The sequence below is a fragment of the Pelobates fuscus genome, chromosome 2, assembly GCF_036172605.1.
Source record: "Pelobates fuscus isolate aPelFus1 chromosome 2, aPelFus1.pri, whole genome shotgun sequence".
Taxonomy (NCBI): domain Eukaryota; kingdom Metazoa; phylum Chordata; class Amphibia; order Anura; family Pelobatidae; genus Pelobates; species Pelobates fuscus.
In genome coordinates, this window is record NC_086318.1 from 443,143,798 (window position 1) to 443,164,844 (window position 21,047).

At 47.0% G+C, this 21,047-nt stretch overlaps 1 protein-coding gene across 2 annotated transcripts in view; it reads right to left on the bottom strand.

Moving 5' to 3' along the window:
* Window positions 1-21,047, bottom strand: part of BTBD9 (BTB domain containing 9) — a 205,881-nt gene that overhangs the window by 98,168 nt on the left and 86,666 nt on the right. For both annotated transcript variants that reach the window (XM_063444128.1, XM_063444127.1), the window contains exon 7: window positions 1,475-1,584. In XM_063444128.1, the coding sequence (XP_063300198.1) occupies window positions 1,475-1,584 (110 nt within the window). The remainder of the gene's footprint in view (window positions 1-1,474; window positions 1,585-21,047) is intronic.

Here is a 21,047-nt window from a genome sequence, read left to right on the forward strand (position 1 = left end):
CCAACCTAAACCCTTTAACTCTATCATCTTAAGGACTCCGGAGCAGGGTTCAATATACGATAAATTGTCTGTTAATAAAACATTCTTAGGTGGCAGACCCACTTTAAGGTAACCACATCTGGGCTACAGCTCCATAATTCAAACTAAACATTTACTTACAAGATGAAATAGAATGATGGTTCATGAAAGTGGAAGATAAACAAATTATACAATAGCCTAAAAATCCCAACAGCTCCACCCATTGAGACAGACTGTGTGCATACTGTATACCGAGATTTAATTATACTGCTCTGAGATAGCTTGCGGACCGTCACCCAACAGCTCCACCCATTGAGACAGACTGTGTGCATACTGTATACAGAGATTTAATTACACTGCTCTGAGACAGCTCCCCTATTGAGACAGACTGTGTGCATACTGTATACTGAGATTTCATTATACTGCTCTGAGATAGCTCCACCCATTGAGACAGACTGTGTGCATACTGTATACAGAGATTTCATTATACTGCTCTGAGACAGCACCACCCATTGAGACAGACTGTGTGCATACTGTATACTGAGATTTCATTATACTGTTCTGAGATAGCTCCACCCATTGAGACAGACTGTGTGCATACTGTATACAGAGATTTCATTATACTGCTCTGAGATCGCTCCACCCATTGAGGCAGACTGTGTGCATAATGTATACAGAGATTTCATTATACTGCTCTGAGACAGCTCCACCCATTGAGACAGACTGTGTGCATACTGTATACCGAGATTTAATTATACTGCTCTGAGACAGCGCCACCCATTGAGACAGACTGTGTGCATACTGTATACAGAGATTTAATTATACTGCTCTGAGACAGCGCCACCCATTGAGACAGACTGTGTGCATACTGTATACAGAGATTTAATTATACTGCTCTGAGACAGCTCCACCCATTGAGACAGAATGTGTGCATACTGTATACAGAGATTTAATTATACTGCTCTGAGATAGCTCCCCTATTGAGACAGACTGTGTGCATACTGTATACAGAGATTTAATTATACTGCTCTGAGATAGCTCCCCTATTGAGACAGACTGTGTGCATACTGTATACCGAGATTTCATTATACTGCTCTGAGACAGCTACCCTATTGAGACAGACTGTGTGCATACTGTATACCGAGATTTCATTATACTGCTCTGAGACAGCTCCCCTATTGAGACAGACTGTGTGCATACTGTATACAGAGATTTCATTATACTGCTCTGAGATCGCTCCACCCATTGAGACAGACTGTGTGCATACTGTATACCGAGATTTCATTATACTGCTCTGAGACAGCTCTACCCATTGAGACAGACTGTGTGCATACTGTATACCGAGATTTCATTATACTGCTCTGAGATCGCTCCACCCATTGAGACAGACTGTGTGCATACTGTATACCGAGATTTCATTATACTGCTCTGAGATAGCATGCGGACCGTCACTTACCCAATAAGCCTTTCTCCAGTGTAAATGACTTGCTGGTGAACATGCATTCGAACGCCACGAGATGGAAAACCTTATTGACCGTGTTATGCGTCCCCACGATTCGAACGTACCTGAAAATGGAGAAAAGCAGACAGTTAATACGATTAGCAGTGCAGTAACAGTGTGCTGGAATTCTATTTCCACATAGAACATCCACAACGTGCAATAAACACCTAGAAACATCGCAAAACGTCTTCTCATGCTCTCCAGAATAAAGGCTTCTGCATTCTGGAGGTACATGCAGGTGAATCAACATTTCAGTCCGAAGATTTTTATGACGCAGGTTTATATTATAACGGAGCCTTGGGAGATTCATCACGGGTAATTTCACGAAGGAACAATGAGTAACAATAGTGGAATTTTATTGATGTGAGATATCGGGAAATTATTTAAATTTATTACATCCTGTAGTGGAAAATAACCTTTAGATGTGGTTTCAACAGGATGAGGATACTGCCCATACAGCAAAGGCCACAATGGACCACCTGAGACAATTGTCCAAACTGATAATTTCAAGAAATTCTAGGATTAATTGGCCACCACAACACGTTCCCCCGACCATTCAGCTCCCGATTGCTTCCTGTGGGGATATCTGAAGGAGCAGGTGTATGTGGACAAACGCTTGAGCAGCTCAAGAAGAGTATCCGTATAGAAATTCAAGCGCTAGAGCTACAAACATTAACTAATGTTAAGAACAATCGAAAGAGTCAGACTTTGCGAGGCGGCAAATGGAACTTCCGAGTCAAACAAATCTCCATACATTAAGTATTCATTGTATGTAACACCATTGGGACTGGTTAATTAATAATTAAAAAGTTATTGACCTCAAACCCTTCTCCTAATTTTGGCACGGCCTTTACATAAATATGAATACAGTATACAAAAATATTACTGTATATAGTCGGACTCAAACTGCCTGAGAGTGATAGCTGGCAATGAATCATGGGAGTTATTTATTCCAAAAATTTGTAAACCATGTGTACACTGACATGCTAATAAAGTCTACAGCGCACACAGCAGCAAGGGACCCATGGTCGTCCAGCTTTATACGGATTTGAACAAATCTGGACTGAACTTTCCGGTACATGAGCCACAAATTTACACTAGGAACTGAAGGTCACACACCGCCGAATACTACTAACAAACTAAAATTACACGAGGAACTGAATGCCACACACCGCCGAATACTACCAACAAACTAAAATTACACGAGGAACTGAATGTCACACACTGCCGAATAGTACTAACAAACTAAAATTACACGAGGAACTGAATGTCACACACCGCCGAATACTACTAACAAACTAAAATTACACGAGGAACTGAATGTCACACACCGCCGAATAGTACTAACAAACTAAAATTACACGAGGAACTGAATGCCACACACTGCCGAATACTACTAACAAACTAAAATTACACGAGGAACTGAATGTCACACACTGCCGAATACTACTAACAAACTAAAATTACACGAGGAACTGAATGTCACACACCGCCGAATACTACTAACAAACTAAAATTACACGAGGAACTGAATGCCACACACCGCCAAATACTACTAACAAACTAAAATTACACGAGGAACTGAATGCCACACACTGCCGAATACTACTAACAAACTAAAATTACACGAGGAACTGAATGTCTCACACCGCCAAATACTACTAACAAACTAAAATTACACGAGGAACTGAATGTCACACACCGCCGAATAGTACTAACAAACTAAAATTACACGAGGAACTGAATGCCACACACTGCCGAATACTACTAACAAACTAAAATTACACGAGGAACTGAATGCCACACACCGCCGAATACTACTAACAAACTAAAATTACACGAGGAACTGAATGTCTCACACCGCCAAATACTACTAACAAACTAAAATTACACGAGGAACTGAATGCCACACACCGCCAAATACTACTAACAAACTAAAATTACACGAGGAACTGAATGCCACACACTGCCGAATACTACTAACAAACTAAAATTACACTAGGAACTGAATGCCACACACCGCCGAATACTACTAACAAACTAAAATTACACGAGGAACTGAATGTCACACACCGCCGAATACTACTAACAAACTAAAATTACACGAGGAACTGAATGCCACACACCGCCGAATACTACTAACAAACTAAAATTACACGAGGAACTGAATGCCACACACCGCCGAATACTACTAACAAACTAAAATTACACGAGGAACTGAATGCCACACACCGCCGAATACTACTAACAAACTAAAATTACACGAGGAACTGAATGCCACACACCGCCAAATACTACTAACAAACTAAAATTACACGAGGAACTGAATGTCTCACACCGCCGAATACTACTAACAAACTAAAATTACACGAGGAACTGAATGCCACACACCGCCGAATACTACTAACAAACTAAAATTACACGATGAGCTGAATACCACACCCTGCCAAAAACTACTAACTAACAAAAAAAATCACACAAGGAACTGAAAGCCACACACCGCTGAATACTACTAACAAACTAAAATTACACGAGGAACTGAATGCCACACACCGCCGAATACTACCAACAAACTAAAATTACAAAAGGACAAGAATGTCACACACAGTCGAATACTACCAACAAACAAAAATTACACAAGGACAAGAATGTCACACACAGTCGAATGCTACCAACAAACTAAAATTACACAAGGACAAGAATGTCACACACAGTCGAATGCTACCAACAAACAAAAATTACACAAGGACAAGAATTATGTCACACACAGTTGAATGCTACCAACAAACTAAAATTACACAAGGACAAGAATGTCACACACAGTCGAATACTACTAACAATCTAAAATTACACAAGGAACTGAATGTCACACACTTCCGAATACTACTAACAATCTAAAATGACACGAGGAACTAAAGGTCACACACAGCCGAATACTACTAACAAGCTATAATAACGTGCTCAAACAGAACTTCTTACCCCAGCTGAACAGCGCATCGATATTTGTATTGCAAAAATGGAAAAGGAACCGCACTCAATTCGCTAAAGACAGGGTGCTTAGCTGAACAAGGGGCCAGCACAAGCCCAGAAGATAATAAATACTAGTATTAGAAAAAGGGTCCAGGCATTCCAACGCCTTCAGGCACCTTTATTAGAACAAGTGGAACAGTGCAACGTTTCGACTCCCAATGGAGTCTTTGTCAAGCGATATTTGTATGTCATCGATTACCACCATTGCTCAGTAGATGTGGTTACATTTACCATCAGGTTGTACACTGATCTGTATAGCATGTATATAACCCCCAGAGCTATGTACATACATTTCACACACACTATGTGTGTTAGCTTTTATTTAACATCTAGTGTTTGATGGGAGGGGAAGCAATGAGACCAGATTAAATAAAAGGCGAACAATATATTTAGTTGAATCAGTGATAGGGACAGAATGTAGCACTTTAAATGACATGTAATTAGAGTTAACGATCGGATCTTCCTCAGGAAAATTGATTATTAAATACAACAAACATATTTAGCTTTTATGACAGAGACACTACTGTAGCGGAGCCCTAGTCCTAGCAGGGACTTCCTCTTTGCTGGATCAGCCAAGAGTAAAATCAGGAACAAGAAAACACCAAGTAGATATTCCACCTCCTCCCCAGCAACTGCCACTGTCTTTTTCCTGCCACACACGGCTTTTATACATTGTCCCTAGCATGGGATTTCTTAGTCACAGGACTTTTCTTCCCAAGATCCTCAGTGCCGGAGAGATAATTGCGTGATAAAAAACTATAACTCAATTATCTCTCAGGTACAGAAAAATCTACACTATTTAAAAACATCCAAAAATACATTTCAATACTTCAGAACCCCACAAAAGTCATATCACCAAATAGCTTGGATCTGAGCGCACACTTTGCCGAAATATCACTCAGATCCCTTTGGTGGTTCAGGAACGCCAGTTGAATTAAGTTTTGACCAGTCGTCCACAAGGTAATGCTCCAAACCCGTTCCAGAGAAAACAAGGCAACGACCGGTTATCTTTCAGGGGTTCTCACACGAACAGTGATAAATCTATCCCCTGACTATTAGTGTATGAATGCTCCCCCTGTTCGGTAGTTTATGCCTCCCGAACGCCGTTCTCTTAACTGTTCGGGAAGTTGCATGGGCAACTGTACCAGTTTCCCGGGTGTTCGCAGTGTCGCGTATCTAAAATTAGTTCCACGGCATCGACGACCATGTACCGCTGCCCTCGTTTTGGAGACAAAATGGCCGCCAATTGTTTGAACACGTGCATTTGGTTATACGAACGGCGGCCACACAGGGAAAACACTTTAAAGGGACACTCCAGGCACCCAGACCACTTCTGCCCATTGGAGTGGTCTGGGTGCCAACTCCCACTACTCTTAACCCTGCAAGTGTAATTATTGCAGTTTTTTAATAAACTGCAATAATTACCTTGCAGGGTTAACTCCACGTCTAGTGGCTGTCTATTAGACAGCCACTAGAGGTCACTTCCTGACTAGAGCGTCGCTGGACCTCCTTACGCTGTGTGAAGACCTCCAGCGTCGCTCATTTCCTCATAGGAAAGCATTGAAAATCCGGCCGACGGAGTCAGTAGGAGGAGCGGCGCGGAGGAGGAGGCAACGCCGAGGGACATCGTCGCTGCCTCGGGTAAGTGACTAAAGAGGTTTTCACCCCTTCAGCAACCGGGGATTGGGGGGTGGGAGAGAGAGGGAACCTGCAGTGCCATGATAACTAATTTGTGGCAGGGGTGGTCATTGATTATGAAGGTGCAAACAAGGGGCCAAACAGCGAGGGAATTCGGTAAACGAACGGGGCATACGGACAGCTGAACAAAAAGGGATTCTGCTACAACTACAATAAGGTTTAATGGCAGAATTGCGGTAATTAGTAAGGATAACAAGAGAAAGATCGGGAACTGAAACTTTGTGAACGTTTGAGAAATCCAAAGATTTATTCCAATATAATTGTAAATGCCGGGTGCCAGGCTGTGGTCACATGTATACAAAAATCGAAGAGATGGTCCGCACTCTCGGTCTTAAAAAAACATAACTTTTAATGATTAGATTAAAAAAAAAAAAAATGTGATGCATCACATTTGTTGTTTTTTTATAATGTAAATGTGGTGGACTGCCTGGCACCCCGATCAGGTGCCTCCGCCAATCGATGCTCCTAGTGCTCACCGAGGACTCCAAACACTCCACCAGACACCATCAGCACTGTAGTCCCCACTTCTAGCGTTACAGCTTGGCTGGGGGTCTCACGGTCCTCCACTCACCCTGGATCCAAGACAAGGATCCAGCTTCCAGTGGGCAGACCTCTCCTACTCCAGAGAGTGTAGCAGGCTGCTCTTACAAGAGCAAGTGATTATAACCCAGAGGAGTATAGTGATATAGCAATCCCCAGGGTAGATACAGCCGTTTCCCCCACACATGAGACGAGGCTCTATGTTGAGGGTAAGCAGGAACTCGTTTAATGGTAGCCACACTGGCCTTTTATGCAAGTCCCCATGCAACGGTCACTCCCCCTGGACCTGAGAGTAAACCACAGTATAAACAAATACACAACCATATTGGCTCTCAGATCCAAGACACTCCCATACATAATCAGATAATCCCTCCCCTGTGCCTGGGAGATAATCGAGTCATGTACTGTATTAACTCAATTATCTCCAGACACAAAAACACACATTTCTATAAAAAAAACAAAATACCCCCAAAACACACAACCCCCCCACAACAAAACTAAAAATCACCCAGATTGGTTCAGGGTTTCAGGAATTTCCTGGAAGTCATAGTATTGGTCAACCGCACAAATGGTCCCATGCCCAAAACAGTTCCATAGAATCTGGGGGACTTACCGGGAACCGCATAGTTTTCATGCTGAAAATAGTTCCATGGCATTTGCGGCTAAGTCCCCTTAAAGTCTATTCGCGGTTTTGGTCCATGCGAACGACCGCCAGTGAGCTAGCGTTCGGTTCTATGGGTCTTTACAGTCGCTGACCTGGCCCATAGTCTTTTGGCAGGAGGCTGGCAAGCAGGCCCCTTACAAAAGCCAGTGAGGTTCTGTTTGCCACAGTAAACATTAAAAGTTACGTTTTATTAAGACCGAGAGTGCGGAACATCTCTTCAAATGATTATATATATATATATATGTCATTTTTATTTTCTGAGCCACTAATAATTAGGAGTGTAAAAGTAAAAGCAATTACGGGTTACGGGACAAAGTTATAAAAGTGGGGCAATCCTCATGGAAACCAATGGAAATGGTTCTGTGGATTGCTGCATAATTAGAATGCTCTCTACCCATAATTCCTAGTTCAATAATAGAAAAAGTATGGATCCACGGCGTGTGGCCAGTGATGGCATCAGTCTGATTTATTCTAAAGAATTCCTCCACCCAAAGACCTGAATCCCCTATCCACTCCAGCAACAAGAAACTCCCACCACGGCAAGCCGCAGCCAGCCTGCCATCCGTCCTACAGCACCAACAGGGCAAAACAAAGTGACATTGTTTCATGATATGATGATTATGGCCAGGGAGATTGGAATTCCCTAACTGACATAAGAAAACATGATTCATATCAAAGTAGGTCACAAAAAATGACAGTGTGTAATGCTGAGTTTAAATGTAAATACAAGAGAGCATTATGATCAGATGTAAAATTGTACAGAAACGGAATCCCCCCCCCCCATAGAAGGCTGATAAATAAAGCTTATATCGACATGTATATATCCAAACTTTAAAAAAACAAAAATTCCCATTTTACTAAGTGTTATTAAAACTGTGATCCTGGTTAGATTAATTCATTATTGTAGCTATATCCTAACGGTTAATCCTCTCTCTGTGAGGTGATATTATGCCACTCACGGCGGCCCCTGGGTTCGGGGTGAATGCTCTCTCTTGATCTCCGGTTCTTTCAGAACGCAGTCTGCCTTTGGAGGATTAGCTTGTTATGAGTGCATATTAACCCCGGGCAGTCCGAAGAGACCTGACAGTTCAGAGGTTAATGAAGAGACGAATTCTCCATAATGAAGGTAATCTCATGGGAAGGCATTTACCGTCTGAAACCCGCCACGTGTTACTGCATTTTATAACTCGTGGCCAGAGATGGATTGTCTGCAGTAGGAAAAAAGCTGATTTTATATACAAAGTAGCATTCATTAAAACATTTCATAAAGTAATATTAATTAAAGAAAGCCTCTGCTCAAATGTGGCCATTTTTACTAGAAGAAAAAGTTTAGGATTTAGCGGTCATGATCCCTACTCCCTGGTGGATTCCCTGATCACCGATCAGTAACACTCAGCGCGGTGTATCACCGATCAGCAACACTCAGCGCAGAGTATCACCGATCAGTAACACTCAGCGCGGTGTATCACCGATCAGTAACACTCAGCGCAGAGTATCACCGATCAGTAACATTCAGCGCAGAGTATCACCGATCAGTAACACTCAGCGCAGAGTATCACCGATCAGTAACACTCAGCGCAGAGTATCACCGATCAGTAACACTCAGCGCAGAGTATCACCGATCAGTAACACTCAGCGCGGTGTATCACCGATCAGTAACACTCAGCGCAGTGTATCACCGATCAGTAACATTCAGCGCGGTGTATCACCGATCAGTAACACTCCGCACAGAGTATCACCGATCAGTAACACTCAGCGCGGTGTATCACCGATCAGTAACACTCAGCGCAGTGTATCACCGATCAGTAACACTCAGCGCGGTGTATCACTGATCAGTAACACTCAGCGCAGTGTATCACCGATCAGTAACACTCAGCGCAGTGTATCACCGATCAGTAACACTCAGCGCTGTGTATCACCGATCAGTAACACTCAGTGCAGTGTATCACCGATCAGTAAAACTCAGCGCGGTGTATCACCGATCAGCAACACTCAGCGCAGTGTATCACCGATCAGTAACACTCAGCGCGGTGTATCACCGTTTAGTAACACTCAGCGCAGTGTATCACCGATCAGTAACACTCAGCACAGAGTATCACCGATCAGTAACACTCAGCGCAGTGTATCACCGATCAGTAACACTCAGCGCGGTGTATCACCGATCAGTAACACTCAGCGCGGTGTATCACCGATCAGTAACACTCAGCGCGGTGTATCACCGATCAGTAACACTCAGCGCGGTGTATCACCGATCAGTAACACTCAGCGCAGTGTATCACCGTTTAGTAACACTCAGCGCAGTGTATCACCGTTTAGTAACACTCAGCGCAGAGTATCACCGTTTAGTAACACTCAGCGCAGTGTATCACCGTTCAGTAACACTCAGCGCAGAGTATCACCGTTTAGTAACACTCAGCGCAGTGTATCACCGTTTAGTAACACTCAGCGCAGTGTATCACCGATCAGCAACACTCAGCGCAGTGTATCACCGTTTAGTAACACTCAGCGCAGAGTATCACCGTTTAGTAACACTCAGCGCAGAGTATCACCGTTTAGTAACACTCAGCGCAGAGTATCACCGTTTAGTAACACTCAGCGCAGAGTATCACCGTTTAGTAACACTCAGCGCAGTGTATCACCGTTTAGTAACACTCAGCGCAGAGTATCACCGTTTAGTAACACTCAGCGCAGAGTATCACCGTTTAGTAACACTCAGCGCAGAGTATCACCGTTTAGTAACACTCAGCGCAGTGTATCACCGTTTAGTAACACTCAGCGCAGTGTATCACCGTTTAGTAACACTCAGCGCAGAGTATCACCGTTTAGTAACACTCAGCGCAGATTATCACCGTTTAGTAACATTCAGCGCAGTGTATCACCGTTTAGTAACACTCAGCGCAGAGTATCACCGTTTAGTAACACTCAGCGCAGTGTATCCCCGTTTAGTAACACTCAGCGCAGAGTATCACCGTTTAGTAACACTCAGCGCAGTGTATCACCGGTCAGTAACACTCAGCGCAAAGTCCCATAGGCCTGCAGTAATCAGCTTTTAGATGATACAGTAACAGCCTTGCACTGTACAAACCCTGCTAACAGAATGGAATAAGACGTCTCAGAGTAAGAAGTAGCGACTCTAAGAATATCACACTCTGAAACACCTAACATCCCGTCCAAGCTCTCTAATGACACCACATTCAATTCAATGTCATCCAGAAAAGCCATCGACTCTTCATTACAATCTGTAGCAGACAAAGCAAGCAGACGGCGTGTTCACTCTCCTCGGAGGACATCCTACAGAACGCAGGTATCCTTTCCCAAAGTCCTGTAGCTGGCTCTGACAGATGGAAGATAATTAAACTGGAAGCAGGGAACGGTGGGGGGGAAACACATTGACCCTCCGCTACGAATACGAATGCTGGAAGATTAAGTCATTTTGTTCCTTCGACTGTCAGTCAATGGTAAATATGTCCAATGTCTGTAGGTAACCGGAACCAAAGGAACTGTCTGGAATATCCGATTACACTGCAATATGTATTCAATACACTGTAACAGCCTTTAATATTCACTATCACACAATAATTAATAGTATTTTTTTTTTCTGTAAATCTCTTTTTATTGAAGATTATACAAATGTGTCACAACACATCACGTAAGGAGATAACCAGAAACACATAGGTTATAACAGTTGGTCATGTGAGATACGCAGATCTTTGAAATAACAGTATAGGATGAGAGTGAGACGCGCAGATAACAAACAGATAACATGGAAACATGTAAACTTTTTGTTTTGATACAGAGGTCTTGTGGGTCGCTCTACTGACCAAACCTGTCCGTTTGTGATCATTGTGTTGTCATCTGTCTGGTACTGCGGACAGATGTTGGTGTGCGAGTGGTGTGGACATTTAAGTGTTAGCATAATGTTTTGCCCTGTATTGGTGTACTTGTCGGTGTTGTGGGGTCGAGTCTATGTCAACTGCGCCATCGTCTGTTTGCTTTGTATGTTTTTGCTTTGTACTTTGTATGTTTTGTCAGTCGGTGTGACAGAACCATCCGTCTGTCTATTTTTTTGTGGATTCGTATTTTATTCCATCCGTCCAAATGACTGTTTCCAGTACTATAACCATCCGAATGACTGTTTTTCCCGAATAAAGCTACCGAACGGATGGCCACCCAGAAGAGAAGTGTGCTGCTGGTTAACCTTTTGATCCCAATTAGAACGTTGTGGTTAACCGCAGACACTTCTCAATTAAACCGACTTCAGGGTGGCCGTCGTTGGTATGTCGACCACGAGGCAGCGGCCATTTTTAATCGTACGAAAGCCCAGCGGTGTTCGGCTCTGATTCCATGGAACTAAAAACGGACACTCTTTCTGCCGAACACCGCTGAAACCATGGGTCACCTGGCTGTTCGGGAGTTTTACCGTCGACGAAAAGTACTTAACCCAGATAGCCCTCCCATGGAGTCGATCGCCTGCAGAAAGACTAAGAACTTTGACTCCATGGCGATTGAACTATACGTATGGGATCTGAGCGCTATTCGTCAATAATGTGCCCTCAGATCCCGGCTATCTGGGGATATGTGATGTGGATATAAAATGTACAGTTATTATAAAGTTATGCATTTTTATGTATTTTCTAATTTTATGTTTAAAATGGCGATGGGTCTTTGTCCTGGAGATAATTGCATTTCTTCCCAATTATTCTCAGGGCAGGAAGGAGGAAACCATATTGCATGGTGGGAAAAGTCTATGCCTGTATGCAGTGGCGGATCCAGAGCCTGATCTCGGGAGGGGCACTTGTAGATTATTTAAAGAAATAATCCAGACACAATAACCACTACAGCTCAGTGTAGTGGTTATGGTGTCAATAGTGGCGGGACCCCCTCCCAGAGTAAGTAGTCAAACCGTTTAAGAACAGTTTGACAACTTACCTGAGGTCTGCTGGGAACTGGGGCTGTAGTAGGAGTGGTGTGTGTGAGTGGTGCAATGTGTAAGGGGTGCAGTGTGTGTGTGAGGGGGACAGTGTGTGAGCAGTGTGTGTGTGTGAAGGTTGTAGTGTGTGAGTGAGGGCGGCAGTGTATGTGTGAGTGTGGGCAACGTGTGTGTATGGGGCGGCAGTGTATGGGGAGCAGTGTGTGTGTATGGGGTTAGTGTATGTATATAGAGTGTGTGTGTATGGGGGAGCAGTATGTGTGTATGGGGGCAATATGTGTGTATGGGGGGCAGTGTGTGTGTATGGGGGGCAGTGTGTGTGTGTATGGGGGGCAGTGTGTGTGTATGGGGGGCAGTGTGTGTGTATGGGGGGCAGTGTGTGTGTATGGGGGGCAGTGTGTGTAGGGGGGCAGTGTGTGTAGGGGGGCAGTGTGTGTAGGGGGGCAGTGTGTGTGTATGGGGGGCAGTGTGTGTGTATGGGGGGCAGTGTGTGTGTATGGGGGGCAGTGTGTGTGTATGGGGGGCAGTGTGTGTGTATGGGGGGCAGTGTGTGTGTATGGGGGGCAGTGTGTGTGTATGGGGGGCAGTGTGTGTGTATGGGGGGCAGTATGTGTGTATGGGGGGCAGTGTGTGTATGGGGGGCAGTGTGTGTATGGGGGGCAGTGTGTGTGTATGGGGGGCAGTGTGTTGTATGGGGGCAGTGTGTGTGTGTATGGGGGCAGTATGTGTGTATGAGGGGCAGTGTGTGTATGGGGCAATGTGTGTATGGGGCAATGTGTGTATGGGGCAATGTGTGTATGGGGGTAGTATGGGGGCAACGTGTGTGTATGGGGCAGTATGGGGGGCAATGTGTGTATATGGGGGGCAAGGTGTGTGTATGGGGGCAGTATGGGGCAATGTGTGTGTATGGGGGCAATGTGTGTGTATGGGGGCAGTATGGGGGGCAATGTGTGTATATGGGGCAGTATGGGGGGCAATGTGTGTGTATGGGGGCAGTATGGGGGGCAATTTGTGTATATGGGGCAGTATGGGGGGCAATGTGTGTATATGGGGGCGGTATGGGGGCAATGTGTGTATGGGGCAGTATGGGGGGCAATATGTGTGTATGGGGGCAGTATGGGGGGCAATGTGTGTATATGGGGCAGTATGGGGGGCAATGTGTGTGTATGGGGGGCAATGTGTGTATATGGGGGCAGTATGTGTGTATGGGGGCAGTATGGGGGGCAATGTGTGTGTATGGGGGCAGTATGGGGGGGCAATGTGTGTGTATGGGGGCAGTATGGGGGGCAATGTGTGTGTATGAGGGCAGTATGGGGGGCAATGTGTGTGTATGGGGGCAGTATGGGGGCAGTGTATGTGTGTAGATTGTGTGTGATAAGGGAAGGGGGGCTTTTCTTTTTTAATAATATATATATATTTTTTTATTTAACCTAAATAAATATTGATGTCCCCCCTCCCTTCTTACCTTTACCGGGAGGAGGGGGGACATTTCTTGATCCCTGGTGGTCAGAGGGTGATTCCCTGGTGGCCCAGTGGGGAGAGTGAACTCTAGCCCATAGCTCCCGGGCTAGAGTTCACTCTCGCGAGATTTGGAGCGTTGCCGTGGTTACCGCGGCAACGCTCCAAGCTCGCGAGATGAGGACCCGGAGGAGCTGCAGGCAGAGCTCCCGGGTCCTCTCTCCTCCCTCTCCCTCTCCCCTGCCGGCTGTCAGCATAGTGCCTGCGGACCGGGGAGGGAGATCTCTGATCTCCCTCCCCAGTCCGCAGGCACCTGCATGTGCTCGCAGGGGTGAGGGAGACCGTCAATTTTCTCGGGGGGGGCAATTGCCCCGTTGCCCCCCCCCCTGGATCCGCCACTGCCTGTATGTCTGGAATGTCCTACTGTACATCTGTATTTTCAGTCTTCCATTTGGTCCCCTAGGGGAGTGTCCACCAAGTGGGAGACCCGCATAAATACGGGCGGGTAGCCCACAGTAAATCCAGATCCTGGTTGACCCTCAATACGGAGCTTCTGTCTCTTTATTGGGGGGATTGATTATTCACGCTTAGAGACTACTTATGGGAAACGTATGCCGCTTGGATGTCGTGGTTCGGCTGTTAGCGGCAGTTCGTGAAGTTCTGTTCGGGAACCGGAGTCCTTTCACGGATCCTGTTCGGGAGATTACCGCTTCCCCTGGTTATGGTTTGTGGATTACAATTATACGAACAGCGAATTGATACGGTGACAGGGGAAGGCGAACTAAACGGCGCTTTTACGTATTTACACAAAAGGTGTCTTAACAGTCGGGTAGTGTCAATTTAGGTTGTGGTGTAGGCGTTTGTTGCATGTTAGTCGTACATGTGTGTCTAGATTTCTGTGGTCGAGTTGTCAGCATGTTGGGTGGGGGGAGTATTCTTTGTAATTAATAGTATTTATACCAGATTCAGAATAATCTGCAAAGTATTGCACTGTTTTACACAATCTACAGACATGAATTTATCATTTCATATACCTGTGTGTAAGCTGAGCGTTACAGAGTGCCTTTAATTCTGAGGGACGAGACTACATTCATTGTATCTTGAGCCGAAAAAGTTTGAGTATATTCCAGAAATCCCTGCATCTCAACATGGTGAAGTTCCTACCCAGAAACCCAAAGGCAGGGTGCTGGTACACCATGTGGCATTAGCGCTGCTGCATTAAAGGGACACTATAGTCACCAGAACAACTATAGCTTAATGTAGTTGTTTTGGTGAGTATAATCATTATACGCAGGCATTTTTATGCAAACACTGCCTTTACATGCCCCTACGGACACTGCCTTTACATTGCCCCTACGGACACTGCCTTTACATTCCCCTACGGACACTGCCTTTACATTGCCCCTACGGACACTGCCTTTACATTGCCCCTACGGACACTGCCTTTACATTGCCCCTACGGACACTGCCTTTACATTGCCCCTACGGACACTGCCTTTACATTGCCCCTACGGACACTGCCTTTACATTGCCCCTACGGACACTGCCTTTACATTGCCCCTACGGACACTGCCTTTACATTGCCCCTACGGACACTGCCTTTACATTGCCCCTACGGACACTGCCTTTACATTGCCCCTACGGACACTGCCTTTACATTGCCCCTACGGACACTGCCTTTACATTGCCCCTACGGACACTGCCTTTACATTGCCCCTACGGACACTGCCTTTACATTGCCCCTACGGACACTGCCTTTACATTGCCCCTACGGACACTGCCTTTACATTGCCCCTACGGACACTGCCTTTACATTGCCCCTACGGACACTGCCTTTACATTGCCCCTACGGACACTGCCTTTACATTGCCCCTACGGACACTGCCTTTACATTGCCCCTACGGACACTGCCTTTACATTGCCCCTACGGACACTGCCTTTACATTGCCCCTACGGACACTGCCTTTACATTGCCCCTACGGACACTGCCTTTACATTGCCCCTACGGACACTGCCTTTACATTGCCCCTACGGACACTGCCTTTACATTGCCCCTACGGACACTGCCTTTACATTGCCCCTACGGACACTGCCTTTACATTGCCCCTACGGACACTGCCTTTACATTGCCCCTACGGACACTGCCTTTACATTGCCCCTACGGACACTGCCTTTACATTGCCCCTACGGACACTGCCTTTACATTGCCCCTACGGACACTGCCTTTACATTGCCCCTACGGACACTGCCTTTACATTGCCCCTACGGACACTGCCTTTACATTGCCCCTACGGACACTGCCTTTACATTGCCCCTACGGACACTGCCTTTACATTGCCCCTACGGACACTGCCTTTACATTGCCCCTACGGACACTGCCTTTACATTGCCCCTACGGACACTGCCTTTACATTGCCCCTACGGACACTGCCTTTACATTGCCCCTACGGACACTGCCTTTACATTGCCCCTACGGACACTGCCTTTACATTGCCCCTACGGACACTGCCTTTACATTGCCCCTACGGACACTGCCTTTACATTGCCCCTACGGACACTGCCTTTACATTGCCCCTACGGACACTGCCTTTACATTGCCCCTACGGACACTGCCTTTACATTGCCCCTACGGACACTGCCTTTACATTGCCCCTACGGACACTGCCTTTACATTGCCCCTACGGACACTGCCTTTACATTGCCCCTACGGACACTGCCTTTACATTGCCCCTACGGACACTGCCTTTACATTGCCCCTACGGACACTGCCTTTACATTGCCCCTACAGACACTGCCTTTACATGCCCCTACGGACACTGCCTTTACATGCCCCTACGGACACTGCCTTTACATGCCCCTACGGACACTGCCTTTACATGCCCCTACAGACACTGCCTTTACATGCCCCTACGGACACTGCCTTTACATTGCCCCTACGGACACTGCCTTTACATTGCCCCTACGGACACTGCCTTTACATGCCCCTACAGACACTGCCTTTACATTGCCCCTACAGACACTGCCTTTACATTGCCCCTACGGACACTGCCTTTACATGCCCCTACGGACACTGCCTTTACATTGCCCCTACGGACACGTCCAGGTGTCACTCCTCAGATGGCCACTGGAGGTGCTTCCTGGGTCAGGGCTGCACAGTAACCAGCACTGCCGTTCAGCGTCTCCACACTCTGCATCTCTGAATTTCCCTCACAGAGATTCATTGATTCAATGCATCTCTATGAGGAGGTGCTGGTGGCCAAAATGGCGTTTTGCCCTGCCCTCATGACGATTTTAGCCAATCCAATGCTTTCCCCATGGGAGATGTCACTAAAGGGGCAGGGCCAACGCCAGGACCCACACCGCGCTGGAAATAATGTCCATTTTATTAACTTTTAAGGAGGGGGGGGGGCAAGAAACCTATATGGTGGGTTTAGCACAATAGGGTCTGAATACATGTTTGTGATACAGGAAATATTACTCCAATTAAAATGCACCTTTACAGGAAAGTGTTTACAGACATCTGCATGACGAGTCACAATATTTTAAACTACCGGTGTAACGGAATGCAGTATATTAGTCCACGATATCCGTTGGTATCTTCAGGAAATCCACAGTCAGAGTAGAAAGCAAGGCAATATCCCCAATCCTCCCAATAACCGGACGAAACACAGTTTGGGAGTCAACTAACTCGGTTTATTCACAAACAGCGTATTTATGCAGTTCCCCATGCAAGGGGTTTCCATACAGATATTCCAGGGGATTTCTCCCAACATGCATTGTGACTTTCCCAACAGGCATCGCTGCACGAGAAGGATACTCCCACTAAAATGGACGATTAAGTGGATTATCCCCTCGTGCAGCAAAACCGACAATTGACATTAAAATACATAATTCCCGTAATATTCGGTACTTTAGAATAACCGAACGTTCGGTAGATAGCTGGGGTCGGGGCGCACACTTTGTGAGAATACCGCTCCGATCCCAGCTGAATTGACCGAACGCCGCACATAATACATTTAAACATCAAGGTGAGTTTAAAAGTACCGAATAAGTACGGGACACATAATGTACCGAACGCGGTACTCCCGAACGCTCTGGAAGTCTAGCGGTGTTCGGATCACTGAGTAGCCGTTTTCAGTTCCAGGCTCTCGACGACCGAACACCGCTGCAGAGACAAAGGATCCAAGATGGCCGACCGCCGCATGGTCGGTAGTCGAACGACGGCCACCTTGAAGAACCCTTAATTACCGATTGCAACAATGTTGCAATCGGTTAATTGGTGCCACACGACCTGTGAATGTGTGGTCTACCTGGGGAGTCCACATTCGTACGGCGAACGGCCAGGATAGCCGTGTTTCGTCGTACGAATGCTTTGTATGCTGGCGGCATACGGCTGCCAGCATGCGAACGGTCACAGTACAATACACATACAGTCAACGCGACACGTTATACATTCAGCCTACGGACAACCTGCAATGAATATAGTTCAGAAGTGGCTAGGTTTGCCACAATGCTCCCCCAGAACCAAGCCGGCATACACAGTCTGATCCCAACGGATCGGCTTGGGGATGTCCGGGAGAGTACCCACAGATCACTTCTCGAGTTCAGTCTGTCTGGATAACCCGTCAGCGTTACCGTTTTGTTTTCCTGGCCGGTAATGGATAGTAAAGTCAAAGGGCTGCAGCGCCAAACTCCAGCGCAGCAGCCGGGCATTGTCTCCAGACACACGGTTTAGCCACACTAACGGGTTGTGATCTGTGAGTAAGGAAAAAGGTTGTCCGTACAAATATGGCTGCAACTTTTTAAGGGCCCACACCACGGCCAGGCATTCTTTCTCGATGGCGGCGTAGCTCACTTCCCGGGGTAGTAACTTGCGGCTTAGATAGGCTACGGGGTGTTCTCCGCCATCGGCTCCCACTTGGCTCAGTACTGCCCCCAATCCAAACATGGAAGCGTCTGTGTGAACAAGAAATCTTTTAGTTGGATCAGGAGCAGTTAACACAGGAGCATTGGTGAGAGCTGTTTTGAGTTGTTGGAATGCCTGCTCACACTCTGGGGCCCAGACAATCAGTCGGGGAAGGTTCTTTTTGGTCAGGTCCGTTAGGGGTTTGGCCAGGGTGCTATAGTCGGGGACAAACTTCCTGTAATAGCCTGCCGTCCCTAAGAACGCCAGCACCTGGGTCTTAGTCCTGGGGGTAGGCCACTTTGCTACGGCCTCAATCTTGGCTGGCTCAGGCCTCTGCTGCCCACATCCTACACGGTGGCCCAGATACTGTACCTCGGCCATACCTATGTGGCACTTGCTAGGTTTTAGCGTTAACCCAGCCTCCCCAATGCGATCTAGGATCGCCCCTATGTGGTGTAGGTGGTCTTCCCAGGTCTGGCTAAAGATGGCTATATCATCTAGATAAGCACAGGCATACTCCTGAAAACCGTCCAGTAGCCGATCTACCATCCGCTGAAAGGTAGCCGGAGCGTTTTTCATCCCGAAAGGCATGACCTTGAACTGGTACAGGCCAAACGGGGTGACAAACGCCGACTTGGGGATGGCGTCATCGGCTAGAGGAATCTGCCAGTACCCCTTACACAAATCAATGGTAGTGAGGTACTGGCCCCGTGCCATCTTATCTAACAGCTCGTCTATCCGGGGCATCGGGTAGGCATCAGACACCGTTTTGTCATTTAGCCTCCGGTAGTCGACACAGAATCGGGTGGTGCCATCCTTTTTAGGTACCAGGACTACCGGCGATGCCCAGGGGCTATCGGAGGGTTCGATAACCCCTAGCTGCAGCATTTCGTCTAGTTCGGCTTTCATATGGGTACGGACTGATTCCGGAACCCTATATGGAGCCTGGCGCATAGGTAGCTGTCCCGGGGTCTCTACTCGGTGGGTGGCTAACGGAGTGTACCCAGGTAAATTGGAGAAGGTAGTCCCTTTGGCTACAATCAGCGCCTGTACCTGGGCACGCTCCTGGGGGCTTAGCCGCTCCCCCAGCTGGACTCCCCGGGAAGGCTCTATCTGTTCCTCGGGTTCTAGTAGGTCAGGTAAGGGTAGGTTCTCCTGATCCTCTAAGGAGGAGGCACAGATTGCCATCACATCCTCGATCCTCTCATGGTAGGGTTTGAGCATGTTCACGTGGAGCATGCGTCTCTTCCCTACCCCTGAGCAGGGGCCGATCACATAGGTAGTGTCGCATCGCTGCTCCACTACCTGGTATGGGCCTTGCCAGATGGCCTGCAGCTTATCGGTGCGGACGGGCTTTAAGATCAAGACCTTCTGTCCCACCTGAAAGCTGCGGTCCCTGGCTCCTCTATCGTACCAGCGTCGCTGGCGTTGCTGGGCCGCCTGGAGGTTGGTGTGTACAGCCTGAGTTAGCGCCTCCAGACGGTCCCTGAACTCCAAGACGTATGATATGATAGGGGTTTCGCAAGTGGGACTCTCCCCCTCCCAGTGTTCCCTAATCAAATTCAAGGGTCCCCGTACCCTCCTCCCAAATAGTAGCTCAAACGGGGAGAATCCTGTTGACTCCTGGGGAACCTCTCTATAAGCAAAGAGTAGGTGAGGCAGAAACCTCTCCCAGTCTTTGTGGGTCTCCCCGAACGTCCGAAGCATCTGCTTCAGCGTCCCGTTGAACCGCTCACATAGCCCATTGGACTGGGGGTGGTAGGCGGAATTAATTATTGGCTTAATGCCACACACCTTCCACATATGTTGGGTAACTTCGGCCGTAAATTGGGTACCTCGGTCTGAGATGATCTCTTGGGGAAACCCTACTCGGGAAAATACCTTCATTAAGGCTTCCGCTACGGTCTCAGCGTGGATATTAGAGAGAGCTACAGCTTCGGGGTACCTGGTGGCGTAGTCCACTATAGTTAGGATATATCTTTTGCCAGAGGGACTGGGTTTTGGCAAGGGCCCTACGATATCCACCGCTACTCGGCTGAAGGGTTCTGCAATGATGGGTAGGGGACATAGCCTGGCCTTGTGGCGATCCCCTCGTTTACCTACACGCTGGCAGACGTCGCAGGAGGTGCAATATTGGCGCACATCCTGAGAGATCCCGGGCCAGAAGAAGGCATGGGTCAAACGGTATCGGGTACGGGTCATCCCTAGGTGTCCTGACAAGGGAATGTCATGCGCAATTCTCAGCAGCTCCTGTCTATATTTCTGGGGTACCACTAGCTGTTTATTAGTTAAGGTGACAGAC